This window comes from Typopeltis vanoorti, chromosome 14, assembly GCF_054136105.1.
Source record: "Typopeltis vanoorti isolate ZY-2024b chromosome 14, IOZ_Tvanoo_1.0, whole genome shotgun sequence".
NCBI lineage: Eukaryota > Metazoa > Arthropoda > Arachnida > Uropygi > Thelyphonidae > Typopeltis > Typopeltis vanoorti.
In genome coordinates, this window is record NC_143562.1 from 85,186,039 (window position 1) to 85,204,384 (window position 18,346).

The window sequence follows — 18,346 nt, forward strand, 5'->3', positions numbered from 1 at the left end:
AACATCCTCATAATTCTAGCAATGTCGCTCCTAAGTTCAAGGTCCACAATCATACCTAGATTCCTTATTTCCTCGCCTTCTTCAAAATAAGCCTACTACATGTATAATCAAGATCCAGTCCTTGCTGTCCAAATGTCAAACTCTACACTACTTCACTTACTTATCCAGGAACTCTTTTTCAAATTGTCCTGCAAGGCCACAAACACAACTCTTACTCTTTGCAGTTTTCCTGTGGCTTTGTATTAACTAAAACAATATTACATAAGTTAGACAGTAACAAAATTCAATCAAATCCCTACAACACACCATTGATGACTTCTCTCTTCTGGAATACTTTCCTCCATACACAATTTGATATCAGTCAGAAGCTTAATGGTTGGAAAGGAGTTAGATTTCTAACACACCCTATGCATCCCAATTACATGAATAACAATTAGTGGATATAGTTAATAATGCTCAGAAGCTCAGAAATGGAGGAAAGAGTGCTGTAAAAGGAATTAGATATGATAAAGGTGACATGAAAAGTGGAGAAAAAGATATCCTTGAAGTATAATTACTTGGGAAAGTATTTAAATTCTATTTAAGTGATCAATGCCATTCATAATACTTAATAATACATGATGCCCTTTCAGGAAATTGAAAATAGACTAAATAATATATTTGATTTGATTATGGAATCAAACTATGATTGTGTACTTTAACCGATTAAATTTCATTATCTTTTCTTTCAAGACTAACATTACAACTCCAATATGATGGCTTACCTATCTCAAGGTTTTGAAAGTAATCAGAATTAATTGTTTTTAGATTTTGTAATAATGCATGATGGTTATATAACCATGTGTTTGAATTACAAAAACTAACCACTGTTTGCCTGGATCTCTACTACTGTTTTCACCTATTAATTCAGGAGGGGGGGTTGGGAACAGCAACATGTCTGCTGCTGTTCCCAGGTTAAGATTTAAGTATTAAGATCAGAAGACCTAGCTGGACAGTCAATATGTACGATAGTCTCTTCTTGAAGATATTGGTCCATGAACTTCGCTCGACGAGGAGCATTATTTTCTGGTCTTCCACATCGCAAACACATACAAATAAACATACGATGTAAACAGATTGGTGCCTCCCAAACTATCATACTAAATTCAACATAACTGTCTCTTTCATAGATATTACAGGGATGATAATGTGTTCATGATTCCTCTGGATCACAGTATGCCTAGTATCGCTTTATTGCTAGAACAAATTGGGACTTGTTCTGTAAATGATACAAACCCCTCATTAGTTGTGGGTCAAGTTGACATAGGGACAGAGGCACATAGACTAAGTCTCATAGCATACAGACTATCTTTGAGAAACCTTCTGTGCTCAGTGAAAGCAGTTGCCCCTATGTTTCTGTAGCCAACAGAAAGGGAGGGGGGGTCAGATCACAGCTGATTCGAGATAGCAACTCCTGTTTTGACAAGCAGATAATTGGAGTTAATTGTCACCCACTGTCTTCCTTCACTGTATCACTGGGATGCTGTTGGAATGTAGTGTGATGTTCTGTGAACCACAGAATGACTCACATGTAATCATATGACTACCTCTGTCTGAATTTGGCAAGCCACTTGTCTTACAATAGCTAAACATCTGAATTCACATTAAATGATGTCTTGTAGCCACAATCAAGAAATTTTCTATCACAAAATGTCATTTTATGCCATGGTTCACTTGCACATACTGCTGACAATGCTATTCATTTATACATAATGTACCTGACTTATAGATGACCCCCCCCCCCCCCCACACACACACACAAAAATTTCTCTATTTTTCTCTTTGTTCCTTAATTTATGGGAACTAGCATATGTTTATTCTGCTTAGAATATCCATTATTTACTAAATGCTTCTAACTGTAGTTTCTTAACTAATTTATAACCAGAAATCTGAAAGGCACCAGCATATCGGAATTCCAGAGATCATTCATTTGGTGAGTGACCAGCCCACAACAAAACAAGTTTAGCAATTTAAAAACACTTCAACTGAGCATGTTAGCATTTAATATCGATTTGTTTATGGTTCTTTAGCAACAGCGATGCATTTGTTAGCTAATGTTGTGAGAGTTATACCTGAATTAGCTTAGATACCTGTAATAAAGCACTAAGTTTTGTGTTCTGTTGACAGAATATATTTATTGAATTCCAATAATGAAAATTAAAAGACGATATGCAAAATTTTTAATACTATAAAGTTCTACTATTTTATGTCCCTCACAATACCTAATACACTCAGTTTAATATAAAACTTTAATTCTGATATTCAGCTTATATTTCATCACTATCAGACATTTAAGTAACCACATAACCTTAGAGCATTCAATATGTATGCAAATAAACTTGTTTCACTTTTTCATCTTCCAGTGTTTAATGGCAGGTGCACAACTGATTGTAACTGATTTACATGCGTAAACGCAAATTTTGAAAGTCATTAAGCTTAAATTTCAAGCAACACATTATTTATCTCCTATCTCAATAATAAAGAATATCACTGATCATCACTGATTAACATTTTCCCATTCCTCAAGTGCCGAATGTTTGGAATTTTTAAAGGAGACCACAATACTGACCAGAATTGTTATCTGTCAGGTTTTAAATGTTGTAAGATCTTGCATTTTGGTTAAAGCAGTTAACTACTGCATCAATCCTCCAAGACATTCTCTTCCTCTTTTTTTTTCCGTCATCACTTAAATAAAATGAGATACAAAATGTTAACATTTCCTATCTTATTCTATTTAAGTGATCAAAGCCATTCATAATACTTAATAATAAATTATGTTATTTCAGGAAATTGAAAATAGACTAAATAATCACTAAAAATTTACTTAATATTTCCAGAATTTCAACAAAGTTAAATTGGCACCTTCAGGGATTAATATACTTGTATCAACAAGTGCATGCAGGCACACACCTCAGTAATGAGATATATCAGGAAAAATAAAGACTACCTACAGTCCTAAAACTATACCAAGTATTGGCTTTGGTTGGGTGTTCTTGGCTATTGGGCTAATTGTCTGCGGATGTACTGTATGATAGGAAGTTTAATGCAACCATATTTGACTAGGTAGAGATAGTTCATGAGGACTACAGCAGATTTTAGGAAAAGTATCTCAAATTTAAACTTCCTTTGGTAGAGAAAGATGATGTTCCCATTAGATCCTGTGACAGATATCCAGAGCATGGTCTGCCAAATCTGAGCAGTCATAGTGGTGGAAACTGATAATAGTCTTGATGCACTGATATTGGTTGTACTGCCTATCTCACCATAGCATGAATAGTTGCAGATACTAGGTAAATACCGGCAGGTATTTACTTGGTAGAACCCAGGTAAATACAGTGGCTGCAGCTGGTCTTTAGGAGATTAGATAAGGAATGCTAACTTTCGTTATGGGTTGTAAGTAGTCACAAGATTGTGTTTTATTTTTAAGATCTTGGGCTGCTTATCAGAGGCCACAGATATAATGAATGGTGATCATCTGCTGTGATTTATGTTTGAAGGATGGAAGAGATGTGGATATGAGGTATTAATAATCTTGTATCTGGTTGAGGGGAGTATAGTCATTGCTAATAAAAGGTTTTGTGTGTGTGACTGAGTTTGATAGTGAGTGCACTCTCATCAGATCGAAATTCATTTTTCTCTGTGGACTAGTATTTTTATAGTGAATACTGTGGGATGGAGGTGGGGGGGGGGGGGGGGGAAGCGATTGTTGAATGTATTTATACGTGGAATTCTATACATTGCAGGCCAAAAGGTACATCTGACTGTTTTGTAACTAGGGTAACTAGGAAGGACAGATTGTTCTTACTTTCTATTTCTGTTGTGAACTGGATCTTTGGATTTTCGCTATTCAATTAAGAAAAGAAAGTGTTTAAGGTGACCAGGCAATGCAACTAAATAGCAAACACCTAATCTTGGTAGTATGGTCAAATGGCAGGTTTGAGGTGGAAGTAGAGTTTATGGTGTGTTCTTTCCAAATGTCTCTATAAAAATGTTTGCCATGGTGGAGGAGGAGGAGAGGCAGAACCTGTGGCTTTATCATCTATTTGCTTATAGAATTTTCCTGGCAAAAAGGTGTCTTTAAGTGGAACATTCTTGAATAAGGAGGATACATAGAAACTGACGATTATGTCAGTATTGAGAAGGGTGAGATGTTGTATTCCGGGCTTAAAATGAGCCAAGTCATAAACAGTAATATGACAGCAGTTTGACTATTGACTAAATGTTTCACTAGTTTGTAGGTTGGTGAGTCTATACTGCTTACAACTGGGCATAGTGGTACTTCCTCTTTATGGATGCTTGTTAAATCCATATATTCTGTGGGGGGGGGGGGGGGGTTCCTGGATTGTAGGGTTTTAGTTTGTTGGTCACCTCTTGGTGACCTGGTTGGCTGCAATCTGTGTTGGTCGGGTCCAGTCTTTCAGAAGAGTGGAAATATTTTTTTTTTACTCCGCATTGGTAATCAGAATGGTTTTTAATTACAGTTTGAATTGCTCTTATCTGATTCTCAGGATTATTATTATTATTTTTTGTGATTTTTGGCAAAACTTTCCAACAGGGCAAGTTTTGCTTATGACAGCAAGTTGAGTACATCTAGTCTTACACTGTTGCCATCAGTGGAGGGAAGTTCATAGACTCCACATGCAATATGGATAACGAAACCTTTACTCAGCACGTGACTTTGGCACATCCTTCACTAGGCTGGAAAACTTGTTGATGTAACAACTTTTTAGTTTTTGAAATTCCATGTCAGCTGATGCATTGAAGACATCTAAGAGCATCTTCCAGAGGTTGGCATTCAGTGTGGCAGAGAACTCTGGTTGAAGCACATGAATAGCTTTGTTGGTGTTGGCAAGCACAGCACCAATCTATTCCTACACTAGGGCAAGGCTAGTGAGCTTATAAATGCAGAGTGCCTTGCTTGAGTAAAATAGGGGTTTTAACTTTACATGATTGGGGATGACTTTTTATTAATCCTACAATGTTATAGGAAAGCAAGCCTGTTGAATTGCCTCAAAAGCTTCAATTTTAACTTACAAAACTTGTGAAGCTTGCATGCTGTGGAATCTCCATTAATTATAGAAATAAATCTGGGTGTTTAGGCTTATACATTATCATATGTGATGTTCCTTCAGGAAACTGACAATGTTGACTAAATAATGTCTAAAGATTATTATTTTTTTTTTGTCTTATTATTTCCAACATTTTACCAATGTTAAATTCTTATCTTCAGGGCTGAATACACCTGTATCAAGCATAAGGATTAATAATCAATAAACACACTCACTAAATACTCAAAGAAACATTCTTCTGATATAGGACTGTGTAGGAATAGGCAAGAAAATACTTCTGAAATCTACAAGAAATTATAATTGTTATTAGCTTCAAATGCATTTAAGTTGGAAATGAAAGCAGCAAACAGTTGCAGTGGTTTTGAAGCAGTATGGTGTGAGGGGAGCAGAATGAAATATCCAGCTGGGTGTTACTATAGACCTGGCAATATTGAGGGTAGTGAGAAGGAAACGTTCAGACAAATCAGTCTAGGTAATAAAAAAGGGTGATCATTTTGGGTGATTTAAATTATGGTAATATAGAAAGGGAATGAAGAGACAGCATCTAGATCTAAACAGAATGAATTTCTTGGGTTTTTGTGGGACAACTATCTTAAAAAGTATGTAACAGAAACTAAATGTAGATCAATGGTTGTGGATTTGATTATCTCAACAGATGATATTGCTGTAAATGAAGTGTTACATCTTCCTCCAGTTGGTGAAAGTGACCATAAAGTGATCACTTGGGTAGTGAACAGCCATATCATGACTTTTGTGAGAGTTACATGTGGAACTATATGCAGGTGAGTACAAACTCAGGTGCTGGCTTGCAGCAATAGCATGGAATGAGGAATTGTATAGAAGTAAATCAATGCTGCTTGGTCTCTAATCAGGAACTATCTGGCAGAGGCAATGACAGTGTATTCCCAAAGTCAGGAGGCATAGGCAACTGGGGGCAAAGAGAAAAATTTCTTGAGTTTTTGAGGAGCAACTATCTGAAGCAGAAGAGAACAAAGGGTACATGATGATCAAGAGTCCTGAGTTTGATTATCTCTTCAGAGGAAGTTATTGTAAATGAGGTATTACACCGTCTTCTAGATGGTGAAAGTGACTACTTGGGCAGCAGTCAGCAATATGAGGAACTTATATTAAGACAATTCATTATGACAAGTTAACTTGCAGCTAAAGGGTCAAAGCTGTACAACTGAGAGGAGACCTCCACATAGCCTTTAAAGGAATGCAGAGAACTGACCAGGGATTCTGACCTAATTTCGAATCCTCACCTTCTCGTGGTGCATCCTGTTGGGTATCTACCTCGATACTGAACGAACTAGGATGGGCTGGCAATTTGGGATTTAGCTGACCAAATTATATTCTTACTGGCATAAACCAATATACAAAATGATGGTACAACATGACAAAATTTCATGCCGGCAGGGGCGTCACCCAGATAAACAAGGCCCCCGTCATTTTGGCCAGGGAACCAGGGCGAACAGCGAAAAGTCAGCTATTGGAACAAATCTGAAAACTCACCCCAACTCAACATCACCAGAGTTAAAGATAGGTACTATCAACATAAGAAGCCTGAATGGCAAAGAAATGGAGTTAGCTGAAGAATTATATAAGTACCAGATCGACATAATAGGGGTGACTGAAACAAAAAAGACAAAAACTGGTGAGATCTTTCTGAGCAATAAATACAAAATGTTATATTCAGGAAATGACAATCAAGGAAAAGAAGGAGTAGCCATAGTATTCAACACAAAATACAAGGCTAATCTTCTTGAATGGCAATTGGGCAATGAGACTTATTTGTGCCTATGGTCCCACAGAAGGTTCTACTAAGGTAGAAATGGAGGAATTTTTTGATGCTTTAGAAAAAGCAACTGACACAATGAAAAAGGAAAAGTTGATCCTTGTTGAGGATTTAAATAGCCGAATAGGAAATGATTGTCAGACATACAAAAATATTTTGGGAAAATTTGGAGAAAAGAGCAAAGCTAATAATAATGGCAAATACCTGTGGGATTTCTACTCAGGACATGGACTGGTTATTACTAACACCATGTTCCAACATAAAAATGTGCACAAATTCACGAGAGAAGAGGCAAAGAATAAGAAAAGTCTCATTGACTACCGTTATTGTTGATAGTGATGTTTTCTACCTGGTGCAGGACACCAGAGAGTACAGGGGATCTGAAATTTGAGGAAATCACTATTTAGCCTTGAGCAGGATGAAATTGAATTTCATATTGAAAAGAAAAGAATAACATGTAAGAAAGTTTTAAAGTGAATAAAAGTTGAGCAACTCTGAGATGTGAAGTGTAGACTAAAATACACACAGATTATTGAAGGAAAAATGAAAGAATTTGAGAACAGGAACCAAACCTTGGAGATTCAGTGGCAAGCCTTGAAGAAAACCCTGATTGATTCAGCCAGAGAGGAGTGTGGTGAGGTTGTCTGCAAGGATAGAAAAATCAGAATTCCATGGTGCACACAAGAAGTTAAAGGGGTAGTGAAGGAAAAGAAGAAATCAAGAGTTCCTAGCAAATAAGTCAGCTTTGGATCTTAGAGAATACAGAGACAAATGTAAGAAAGCTAAACACTGTGTAAAACTAGCTAAACAAAAGTCATGGGAAGACTTTGGCAAGAACATAGAAATAAATATCAAGAAGATGGTAAGATGTTCTGGAGGTTGTTGAAAAAGCTTAGAAATGGAAGAAGAAGTGCTGTAAAAGGAGTTAGAGATGATAAAGATTTTTGTCGATCTGGAAAAGGCATATGACAAGGTGCCAAGAGAGAAGCTATTCAATACGCTACAGTTATATGGTGTCAATGGGGCATTATATCAAGCGATACTTAGTCTGTATTTGAGTTGTAAGTCAGCAGTTAGAATTGAAGGAAGTACAGGAAGATGGTTTAATGTTAAATCTGGTGTGAGACAAGGATGTACATTATCCCCTCTGTTATTCATCATCTATATGGATTACATTATGAAGGAAAGTGGTATTAAACATGAGATCAGAATTGGAGATGCTAATGTCAGCTCTTTGTTTTATGCGGACGATGTTATACTTCTAAATAAATCTGCTGCAAGTTTGCAAGATTCCCTGACCAAATTGAATAACTGTTGTAATAGATATGGTACGAAGGTCAGCAATAAAAAGACAAAGACAATGAAAATAGGCAGAACCATTGAAAATGTCAACTGCATTGTGAAAGCAGAACCTGTGGAACAAGTAAAACATTTTAGCTACTTAGGCACAATTTTTATTGAAGATAGTAAATTAAATATGGAAATAGACAACAGAATCAACAAAGCTGGCATGTTAGTAAGTCAACTAAATATATTCATATGGAATAAGAAGAAATTAGTCGGAACACTAAATTAGCTGTATACAAGACAGTGTTCAAACCACTTTTAATTTATGTATCTGAGAGCTGGGTCAGAAGTAAAACACTTGACCGAAGACTAGAGAAAGCAACTATGAGAGTCCTGAGAAAGATTATAGGCGTGAACAGATGGCATCAATGGCAATATCATAATAAAAACGAGGATATTAGGAAAGAACTTGACATTGTCAGCATCCAGGAATGCATTAGCAGAGCTGGTCACTTAAACAGAATGGGCAAGGAAAGATTAGCAAAATAAGTGTTCTTTGCCAGGTTGGCTGGAAAACGACCCAGAGGAAAACCAAGATATAGGTGGATTGATACGGTACAAATTGCCTTAGACGATAGAAATATAAGATCTGATAATGTTGGAGTCTTGACAAGTAACAGATTAATTTGGAGGAAAATTGTAGATGAGAAGTTAGTAATGATGTAAATTTTTCATGTAGTACTATCGTATCATGTACACCCCTTGAGGGTACATGTCAGGAATTTGATGATGAACTTGCAGCTATATCATTGAATGAGGAATTGAAAGGAAAGGAAAGGAGATCAATGCTGCTTGGAACCAATTCAGGAACTGTCTCAATGCATTCCAAAAGGTTAAGAGGCCCAAATAAGGTGGGTGTGAAATGAATGAATGAAGAGGGGAAGTATGCAATTTGGAAGAAAGAGGTATTGTGGAGGTGGCACAAGATGAGTGGAAATAATCAGATACAATTCACCTGTTTCATAAAGAGAATGACAAGAATTCGTATTAGAGGTCAATAATACGAATGCTTGTTTGGAGTTGTGTTAAAGGTGTTACAGGGGCTATGAGCACCAAGATTCAGAATCGGATTGATGACAACATTCTCTTTGATGGGTAACATAGGTTTGCAAAAGGAAGATCGTGTTTTAGCTATCTACTCACTCACTACAACAAGGTGATAGGAGCATTGGACAAAGTAGATGCATACATGGAAGTAGATTTCAATTTTTCTAAAGCTTTTCATAGATTGCAACATGACAAGCTGGTAATTAAATTGGAACAAATGTGATTAGATAGCACATTAGTGCACCGGATTGGAGATTGGCTATCTGATGGGTATCATCAAATCATATATGGAGGGAGGGGGGGGGGTAATATCCCAGAATAGAAAAATTGTCTAATAATGTGCCCCATGGGTCTTGTATTGAGGCCATTACCATTTAATCTGTACGTAAATGATATTTGGAAAGGACTTGAATGGTAACATACAACTGTTTGCAGATGATGCAAGAACTATGAAGAGTAGAATGGATGCTGTATAGGACTTGTGTAGACTTGCTGAACAGGACTGCCAGTTCAACTTAGCAAAGTGTAAGGTTTTAAAGTTTGGAAAGCAGAGATGGCATTCACCATATAAGACTGGTGGGGATATCTTAGAAAAGGTGCAGGAGATGAGGGATCTGGGGATTGTGGTGGATAAGGATCTGGAATTTTGGGGACATTTTGCTAAAACTGTGAGAACAGCACAGCGCATTATGGCAATGATGGAGAGGACATTAAGATGTAGGAGTAAGGATGTTATGATTCCCTTCTATAAGGCTTTGATTAGACTGCATATGGATTATATGACAGATTTCGTCACAGGGTTTTCAAAGTGATGACGAGATGTAAAGTGTTTCAGAGACAAGTGACTATGGTGGATTCTGGAATATTGAGCATGAAGACAGATTGAGGGGATGCAAATTGCAGTTTAGTGGAGACACGATCAAGACATAAGTTAATAAAGGGATTAATGTGAATCAGAATTTTCATAGAATGGGTGGAGATGGGGGAGAAGGACAAGAGGGCATTCCCTGAAGCAAGCTGTATAAGGAAGGTGTGAGTCAAGGGGTTAAGGAGTAGGTTTTCTGTGTGGAGAGTTGCAGCTGGTTGGAATACACTGACTGGAAGCATGGAGACGGTGAATATATTGAAGTCAAGTTATGAGGAGCAGTGGGTGTTATGGGGGACCTCCAGCAATGAAGTGTTGACTCCATGGAGGTCTGATGATAATGATTTCCCAGCTGAATTTGGAGTTAAAGAATTCGGATTTTTTTATAAGGATTACTCATATATGAGGCAATTGACAGTGTAACGTGAAGGATATCAGAAAGGATATAAGAAATTTACCAGTTTAATATTCCCTAAATGTTCTAAATTTCAGATATTCTGAAATTCACAAATATGGTATATAACTGAGTGAAAATGATTAAGACGGATATAGAGAAACATGTTGGTGTCAAAATTTAGATACTAAAGGGCAGTTTCTAAAAGACAAGCACTGCTGCATGAAGTTCTACACATGCTATGTATACTGTATTTTTCTATATTTTTTGATGCAACATTTAATTAAATTTTTAATGAAACTACCTTACCAAGTGTATAATAAATTATACCTGTCCTGAGTTTTGTTGGGCATCTAAAATAGAGTCCTTAACTCCATGTTGTAAACTACCTGTTAACTTAGAGGAAGAGGAGGAAGTTGAATGGAGAGTTCCAGGCTGTGTACTCATAACTGATGACCCAGTGTATCCTTGATGGTTGGAATAATTATTATTTCCTGACACATATGCTGCTGTAGTATGGGAATTATAACCTAATTAAAAGAGAAAAATTTTGTGTTTGCTGTGGTCAATATTTGTACATTTTTAAATATCCAAAATAAATATTTTATGCTACTATAAAATGCTGAGAGGAAATGCAAGCATTGGTAAAAAATAAAAAATTTCCTAAACTCACTGAATTCATAGGATTCCTGATTTTTAAAATGAAGAATTTTTTTTTTCTTATTACCTAAAAGTAAATCACTTACCAATAAAATCAGATATTTACAAATTAATTCACACTGAGAATATACAATTCCAATGAATTATTCTACTAGCATTCAAGTTGAAGTTTGCCCCTGCAACATTTTGAAGTGACCAGCAGAAGTTGAAGAGACATTATTTCTGGAATACTTCTGAAAATAAACTAATAAAAAACTGAATACACAATTCAAATGAGCTAGTTCAACATCCTTTCTTGAAATGTGTCCTGGAGAAAAAAGATTTCATTGTGTTCTGAACCATCCTTAAAAAAGCGTCATTTTCATATGTAAAAAATAAATAAATATATAAGAAAAGAGGGGGAGCTACTATATAAATTTACATTGTTTGTTGATGCCAATATTTTGCTACAATCAAAGACTCCTTTCAAGGGAGAAGCTACAAGAAAAAAAGCAAGAACAGCTATCTCCACCACATAAGGCAAATATTGCCATTTATAAGCACATCTTCCCTTGTTGGAGGAAATGCTAACTGGGTCGTTGATGGCTTGTGATGCCTAGTGAAAAATGGCCACCAGCCTTACTAGAGGCAAAATGCGATTACAATTCATGTTTTGATGTGATTAAATGAATTCATAAATCTACATTTATTAACTTGAAAAAACATTTTTTTTTTTTTTTAGTTATTTTACTAGAAAGGTTCAACGCTATATTGATAAATTTCAACACAAAGAGTGATGCAAACACCTTTATCACATGCAATGCATATGTATCCAGAGTGACGACTCAATTTTTGAAGATGCCTTGTGTTTATAATTGGAAAATGTATTGTGTGTAAATGCAATGGATCTGGTTCAGTAGATCTTCCAAATTTATGTGACTTACTTGATTTGCTGTACTATTCAATTAGCTGGTAATTTTCTCATCATTTCAACCCAATGTTTGCATTATAATCTAACACACAAGAAGCCTTTACAATTTTTGCCATAGTTTAGTCAATATTATCTATATTGACAACATGCTTATGAAATGAAAATATGAGCACATATGTCATGCATTTGAATGCTAATGCTAATTTTTTTTTTCCATAAAAATGAAGAATATTTTTTCAATTTACCTGACTTGTCTCACATACAACCTGTTTTCTTCAAGCCAAATATTTGAAAAGATCAGAAATTGTATACCAATTATCAAAAAATGTCCATTATCTAAATATAGCTCCACTGGTGTTTGAACATATACACCGAAGGCACAGTTTATAACTTCTGTGGCAGAACCAGTATAAACAATAACCATTCTTACTGGCACAAAGGAAATCCTGATGCATAAATTACCATGTGTAACCTAGTGTAATTTTTTTTCCTTTCCTTTCCACCTTCCATGTGCTATCCACATCATCAGAGCAAAATGCAATCACAATTTCTGAAATGTAGAGATCATCCATTTTGAAAAACAACACAAAATTCATAACAAAATCATGATGATTATCAGTTTCAGAAGCAGTTTTTTTTGCGAATTCGCTATTAATGCAGTTATCACTAATAGCACATTTACTTTCATCAAAATCCAATTGCTGTTCTACAAAAATGCAATTTATGGGTCCATTCAGTCCTTTTTCTTGGTTTTTGATTGAGGCACTTTGGATTCATCTTTGGAGTTCAGTCAAGTGCTATTAGCTGAATTGCTGACAATTGCATGGTTACTAAAAAAATTTGTGTCACTGAAAATTTCATCATCAAATTGCTGACGTGTACCCTCAAGGGGTGTACAGGATATGATAGTACTACATGAAAAAATTACATCATTACTAACTTCCTATCTACAATTTTCCTCCAAATCAGTCTGTTACCTGTCAAGACTCCAACATTATCAGATCTTATATTTCTATCGTCTAAGGCACTTTGTACCGTATCAATCCACCTATATCTTGGTCTTCCTCTGGGTTGTTTTCCTGCCACCCTGGCAGAGAACACTTGTTTTGCTAATCTTTCCTTGCCCATTCTGTTTAAGTGACCATACTACCTGAGATTAGCTCTGCTAACACATTCCTGTATGCTGACAATATCAAGTTCTTTCCTAATATCCTCATTTTTAATATGATATTGCCATTGATGACATCTGTTCATGCCTCTAATCTTTCTCAGGACTCTCATATCTGCAGTTTCTAGTCTTTGGTCAATTGTTTTACTTCTGACCCAGTTCTCAGATCCATAAGTTAAAACTGGTTTGAACACTGTCTTATATACAGCTAATTCAGTGTTCTGATTAATTTCTCTCTTATTCCATATGAATTTATTCGATTGACTTCCTACCATACCAGCTTTGCTGATTCTGTTGTCTATTTCTATATTTAATTTACCATCTTCAGTAAAAAATCGTGCCTAAGTAGCTGAAATGTTTCACTTGTTCTACAGGTTCTCTGTTCGCAACACACTTGACATTTTCAACGATTCTACCTATTTATTCTCTTTGTCTTTTTAATGCTGACCTTCATACCATATCTATTACAACAGTTATTCAATATAGTCAGGGAATCTTCCAAACTTGTAGCAGATTTATTTAGAAGTATAACATCGTTCACATAAAAGAGAGCTGACATTAACATCTCCAATTCTGATATCATGTTTAATACCACTCTCCTTCATAATGTGATCCATATAGATCATGAATAACAGAGGAGATAATGTACATCCCTGTCTAACACCAGATTTAACATTAAACCATCTTCCTGTATTTCCTTCAACTGCTGACTTACAACTCAAATAAAGACTAAGCATTGCTTGATATAATATCCCATTGACACCATATAACTGTAGCGTATTGACTAGCTTCGCTCTTGGTACCTTGTCATATGCCTTTTCCAGATCTACAAAACTTAAATACAGATCTTTGTCATATTCCATTGCTTTCTCAACTATTTGTCATCAAGTGAAGATCTGGTCCTGACAGCCTCTATTTGGCTTGAATCCAGCTCAGCTTGTTCTTCAACCTTTTCTTCCACAATTCTTCTCAACCGTTTCTCAAGTATACTTGCATAAATCTTGCCAGGAACACTCAGTAGGGAAATACCTCTGTAATTCTCACATTGTTTTATTTCCTTTTTTGTATATGGTACTATAAGAGCTCTACTCCAATTATCAGGAATTCGCCCCTCTGAACTATGCAGTGCAGCCACTGTAAAACTTTATACTACCATATTTCAGCATTTCTGGTAGAATATCATCTACTCCTGCAACCTTTCCACATTTCAAGCCTTTGATGGCTTTTTCTACTTCAAGTATGGATATGTAATACTGACTGTATGCCTGTTGAGTGTTTTTCACTACTGTGCTATCACTGCTTGTTTCATTTAGCAATTTTTCGAAGTAATTACTCCATATTTCAAGGATATCTTTTTCTCCTGTTTTCATGTCAGCTTTATCATCTCTAACTCCTTTTACAGCACTCCTTCCATTTCTAAGCTTCTTCAACAACCTCCAGAATATCTTACCACCTTCTTGATATTTATTTTCTATGTTCTTGCCAAAATCCTCCCATGACTTTTGTTTAGCTAGTTTTACAGTGTTTAGCTTTCTTACATTTGTCTCTGTATTCTCTAAGAGCACAAGCTGGCTTATTTGCCAGGAACTTTTGATATGCTTTCTTCTTTTCCTTCACTGCCTCTAACTTCCTGTGTCTACCATGGAGTTCTGATTTTTCTATCCTTACAGACAACCTCACCAACATGCCTATCTGGCTAAATCAATCACTGTTTTCCATAGGCACAAATAAGTCTCATTGTCCAGTTCCACATTCTCATACTTGCCCACATTACTCTACTTGAGACTGCCTGCCATTCAAGAAGATTAGCCTCGTATTTTGTGTTGAATACTATGGCTACACCTCCTTTTCCTTGATTGTCATTTCCTGAATATAATATTTTGTATTTATTGCCTAGAAATATCACACCAGTTTTTGTCTTTTTTTGTTTCAGTCACCCCTATTATGTCGATCTGGCACTTATCTAATTCCTCAGCTAGCTCCATTTCTTTGCCATTCAGGTTTCTTATGTTGATAATACCGATCTTTAACCCTGGTGATGTTGAGTTGGGGTGTGCTTTCAGATTTGTTCCAGTAACTTTTGCCCGTTTCCCTGGCAAAAACAACGGGGGCCTTGTTTAACCGGGTGATGCCCCCAGTCAGCATGAAATTTTGTCATGTTGTACCATCATTTTGTATATTGGTTTAAGTCAATAAGAATACAATTTGGTCGGCTAAATGCCAAATTGCCAGCCCATCCTCATTCATTCATGTGCATGTTGTCCAGGTAGATACCCAACAGGGTGCACCACGAGAAGGTGAGGATTGGACATTAGGTCAGAATCCCTGGTTGGTTCCCCGCATTCCTTTAAAGGCTACATGGAGGTCTCCTGTCAGTTATACAGCTTTGATCCTTAAGCACCCCCATCAAAATTTCTCATGTCTTCAATGGCAAATGACATTTGGATTAGTGTCTTTCACACCATTTCTGAATGTAAATGATTGGAAAATTGTTCTGTGGAGCAATGAATCACACTACCAAATATTTTACACTGATGGTTGTGTTGGGTCTAGAGATTACCCTGGAAAGGATTCCAGAAGGACTGCATCATTCCAAATGTCAAGTTTGGTGGAAACTCAGTAATGGTATAGGGTGTTTCAACTGGAGAACTATCAATCACATCACTGCATTCAAAATTACTAACTGAAGTGTTTATTTTCCTCTGAACTGGTAGTTATAATTTGACTTAAAGTCCAGCCAAAACATAATTGACTTCCAGTAGCAGCCAAACACTTTCAGCAGGTGACCATCTTTACTAAAGACTTTAAAAGTCTTTAGTAAAGACTTTTAGTAAAGACATAGAAAAGAGGGTAATGTTACTAAGAAATGGCAGCAATATCCCTGCAAAAGAAAATGTAAATTCGTGGTTTACTACAGTACTTAAGACATGTATAAGCCAATACCATTTTTGTGATGGAGCATGATGATTTACATACACTATGTTGACAAAAGTATTTGGACACCTTATGTGCCATGCAAATTTCAGATCCTACCACATCCAAATTTCAGAGAATGTCTGCATAAGTCTGTTAATAAAAGGTCAGATGTGCCACACGTTTAGCAATGTACTAGCTGTCAAGAGGCTGCATTCAAGCTGAACTGACAGACTTCCAATGTGGGAAGGTAGTTGGGTGTCACATCAGTGGTTTCTGTCCATGACATTGCTACCTGTCTCTGTAAACCAAAATCCACTTGCCTATGTCATTTATAGATGGAAAGTTGATGGTATACACCACCATAGCAGGAAAATTCTTGGAGGCTATTGACACTTACTGACTGAGATTGACAAGCTATATCTTGGAATGTTCGAGCATTCCACATCATCAGTGACAAACTTTGTGTTCAACACCAAAACTGTTCTCAGAGAGTTGGATGCCATAGATCATATCTTCAATGGCAAATGACATTTGGATTAGTGTCTTTCACACCATTCCTGAATGCAGATGATGTGAAAGACACCAATCCAAAGGCAACTACCCTTCGGGAGAGGCATTCAACATAATTTCTGATATGTCGCAATAAGAATATTATTCCATTTCTCATGCAAAGTGACCCTCATTGCTGATGATGGTCAGTGTGGTCTGGAGCGAATTTGGTCTTCGAATTCATCCCAAAGAAGTTTGAAAAGGTTGAGATCTGGACTTTGAGCCGGCCACTCCAGCACTTCAATGTTGTTTTGTGGAATGGAAACCAGTCTCAGACATACAGTGCACTATGGCATGGAGCATTGTCATGCTGAAACGTGCAATGATCACTGCCAAATCACTTCCACATGTTTGGAAGCATGAAGTTATGCAACATGTCCAGGTAGCCATCAGACATAATGGTTTTGGGAATGTCCACCAATGGACCAAGTGACATCCAGCTGAAAGACCTCTATACCATTGCTAAGTCTCCACCAAACATGACAGTTGGAATGATGCAGTCCTGATGGAATCTTTTCCTGGGTAATCTCTAGACCCAACACAACCATCACTGTGAAGCACTCCAACTTTCAAGTTTGGTGGAGACTCAGCAATGGTTATAGGGATGTTTCAGCTGGATGTCACTTGGTCCATTGGTGGACATGCCCAAAACCATGATGTCTGATGGCTACCTGGACATCTTGCATAACTTCATGCTTCGAAACATGTGGAAGTGATTTGGCAGTGATCACTGCACGTTCCAGCATGACAATGCTCCATGCCATAGTGCACTGCATGTCTGAGACTGGTTTCCATTCCACAAAACAACATTGAAGTGCTGGAGTGGCCGGCTCAAAGTCCAGATCTCAACCTTTTCAAACTTCTTTGGGATGAATTTGAAGACCAAATTCGCTCCAGATCACAGTGGCCATCATCAGCAATGAAGGTCGCTTTGCATGAGAAATGGAAGAATATTCTTGTTGCGACATATCAGAAATTATGTTGAAAGCCTCTCCCGAATGGGGAAGTTGCTGTCATTCAGGCCCACTCAGTACCAGAAATGTAATTAAAATGCATTTTTTTTTAAACCACAACTAAGTGTTCAAATATTTTTGTGAATGTAATATATATGGCATTAATGCTCATAGGATTTATAAATCAGGGATCCAGCACATTTTCCATCTGTGAGTATGATATTAATGATATTAAACCAGTTTTTGCAGGCTAGCTATAAGATATTACAAGAGACCAAACTTGATGGTACAGCATCTAGAGACTTTTCAATTTGCTGATGGATAATTATGCTGCTGTTTACTTTGCCAGTTTATGCTTGGAAGGAGTCTATAGCAAGTCAAAAGGGAAACACTGTGAAGGACACACTAAAGAGTCTGGGTGCTCCATGGGTGTGTGTGTGGGGGGGAGTTACATGCACAAGTTCGTTGCCTCTGTTGCATGCACTGGCTCATTCACAAAAGATAACCAAAGAAATACTATTTAAAAAAAAAATGCCACAAACAGAATGGAGAAAAATCGCAAATACAAAAAAAACTGCAAAAAATAAAGCATACCCCCCCCCCTCCAAGAGAGCCAAAATAACCAAATTTGCAT

The 18,346-nt window shown here is 36.7% G+C and overlaps 1 protein-coding gene across 5 annotated transcripts in view; it reads right to left on the reverse strand.

Moving 5' to 3' along the window:
* Positions 1 to 18,346, reverse strand: part of lig (ubiquitin-associated protein-like lingerer) — a 465,599-nt gene that overhangs the window by 177,995 nt on the left and 269,258 nt on the right. For all 5 annotated transcript variants that reach the window (XM_090403755.1, XM_090403757.1, XM_090403754.1 and 2 more), the window contains exon 16: positions 10,887 to 11,086. In XM_090403755.1, coding sequence (XP_090259881.1) covers positions 10,887 to 11,086 — 200 coding nt within the window. The remainder of the gene's footprint in view (positions 1 to 10,886; positions 11,087 to 18,346) is intronic.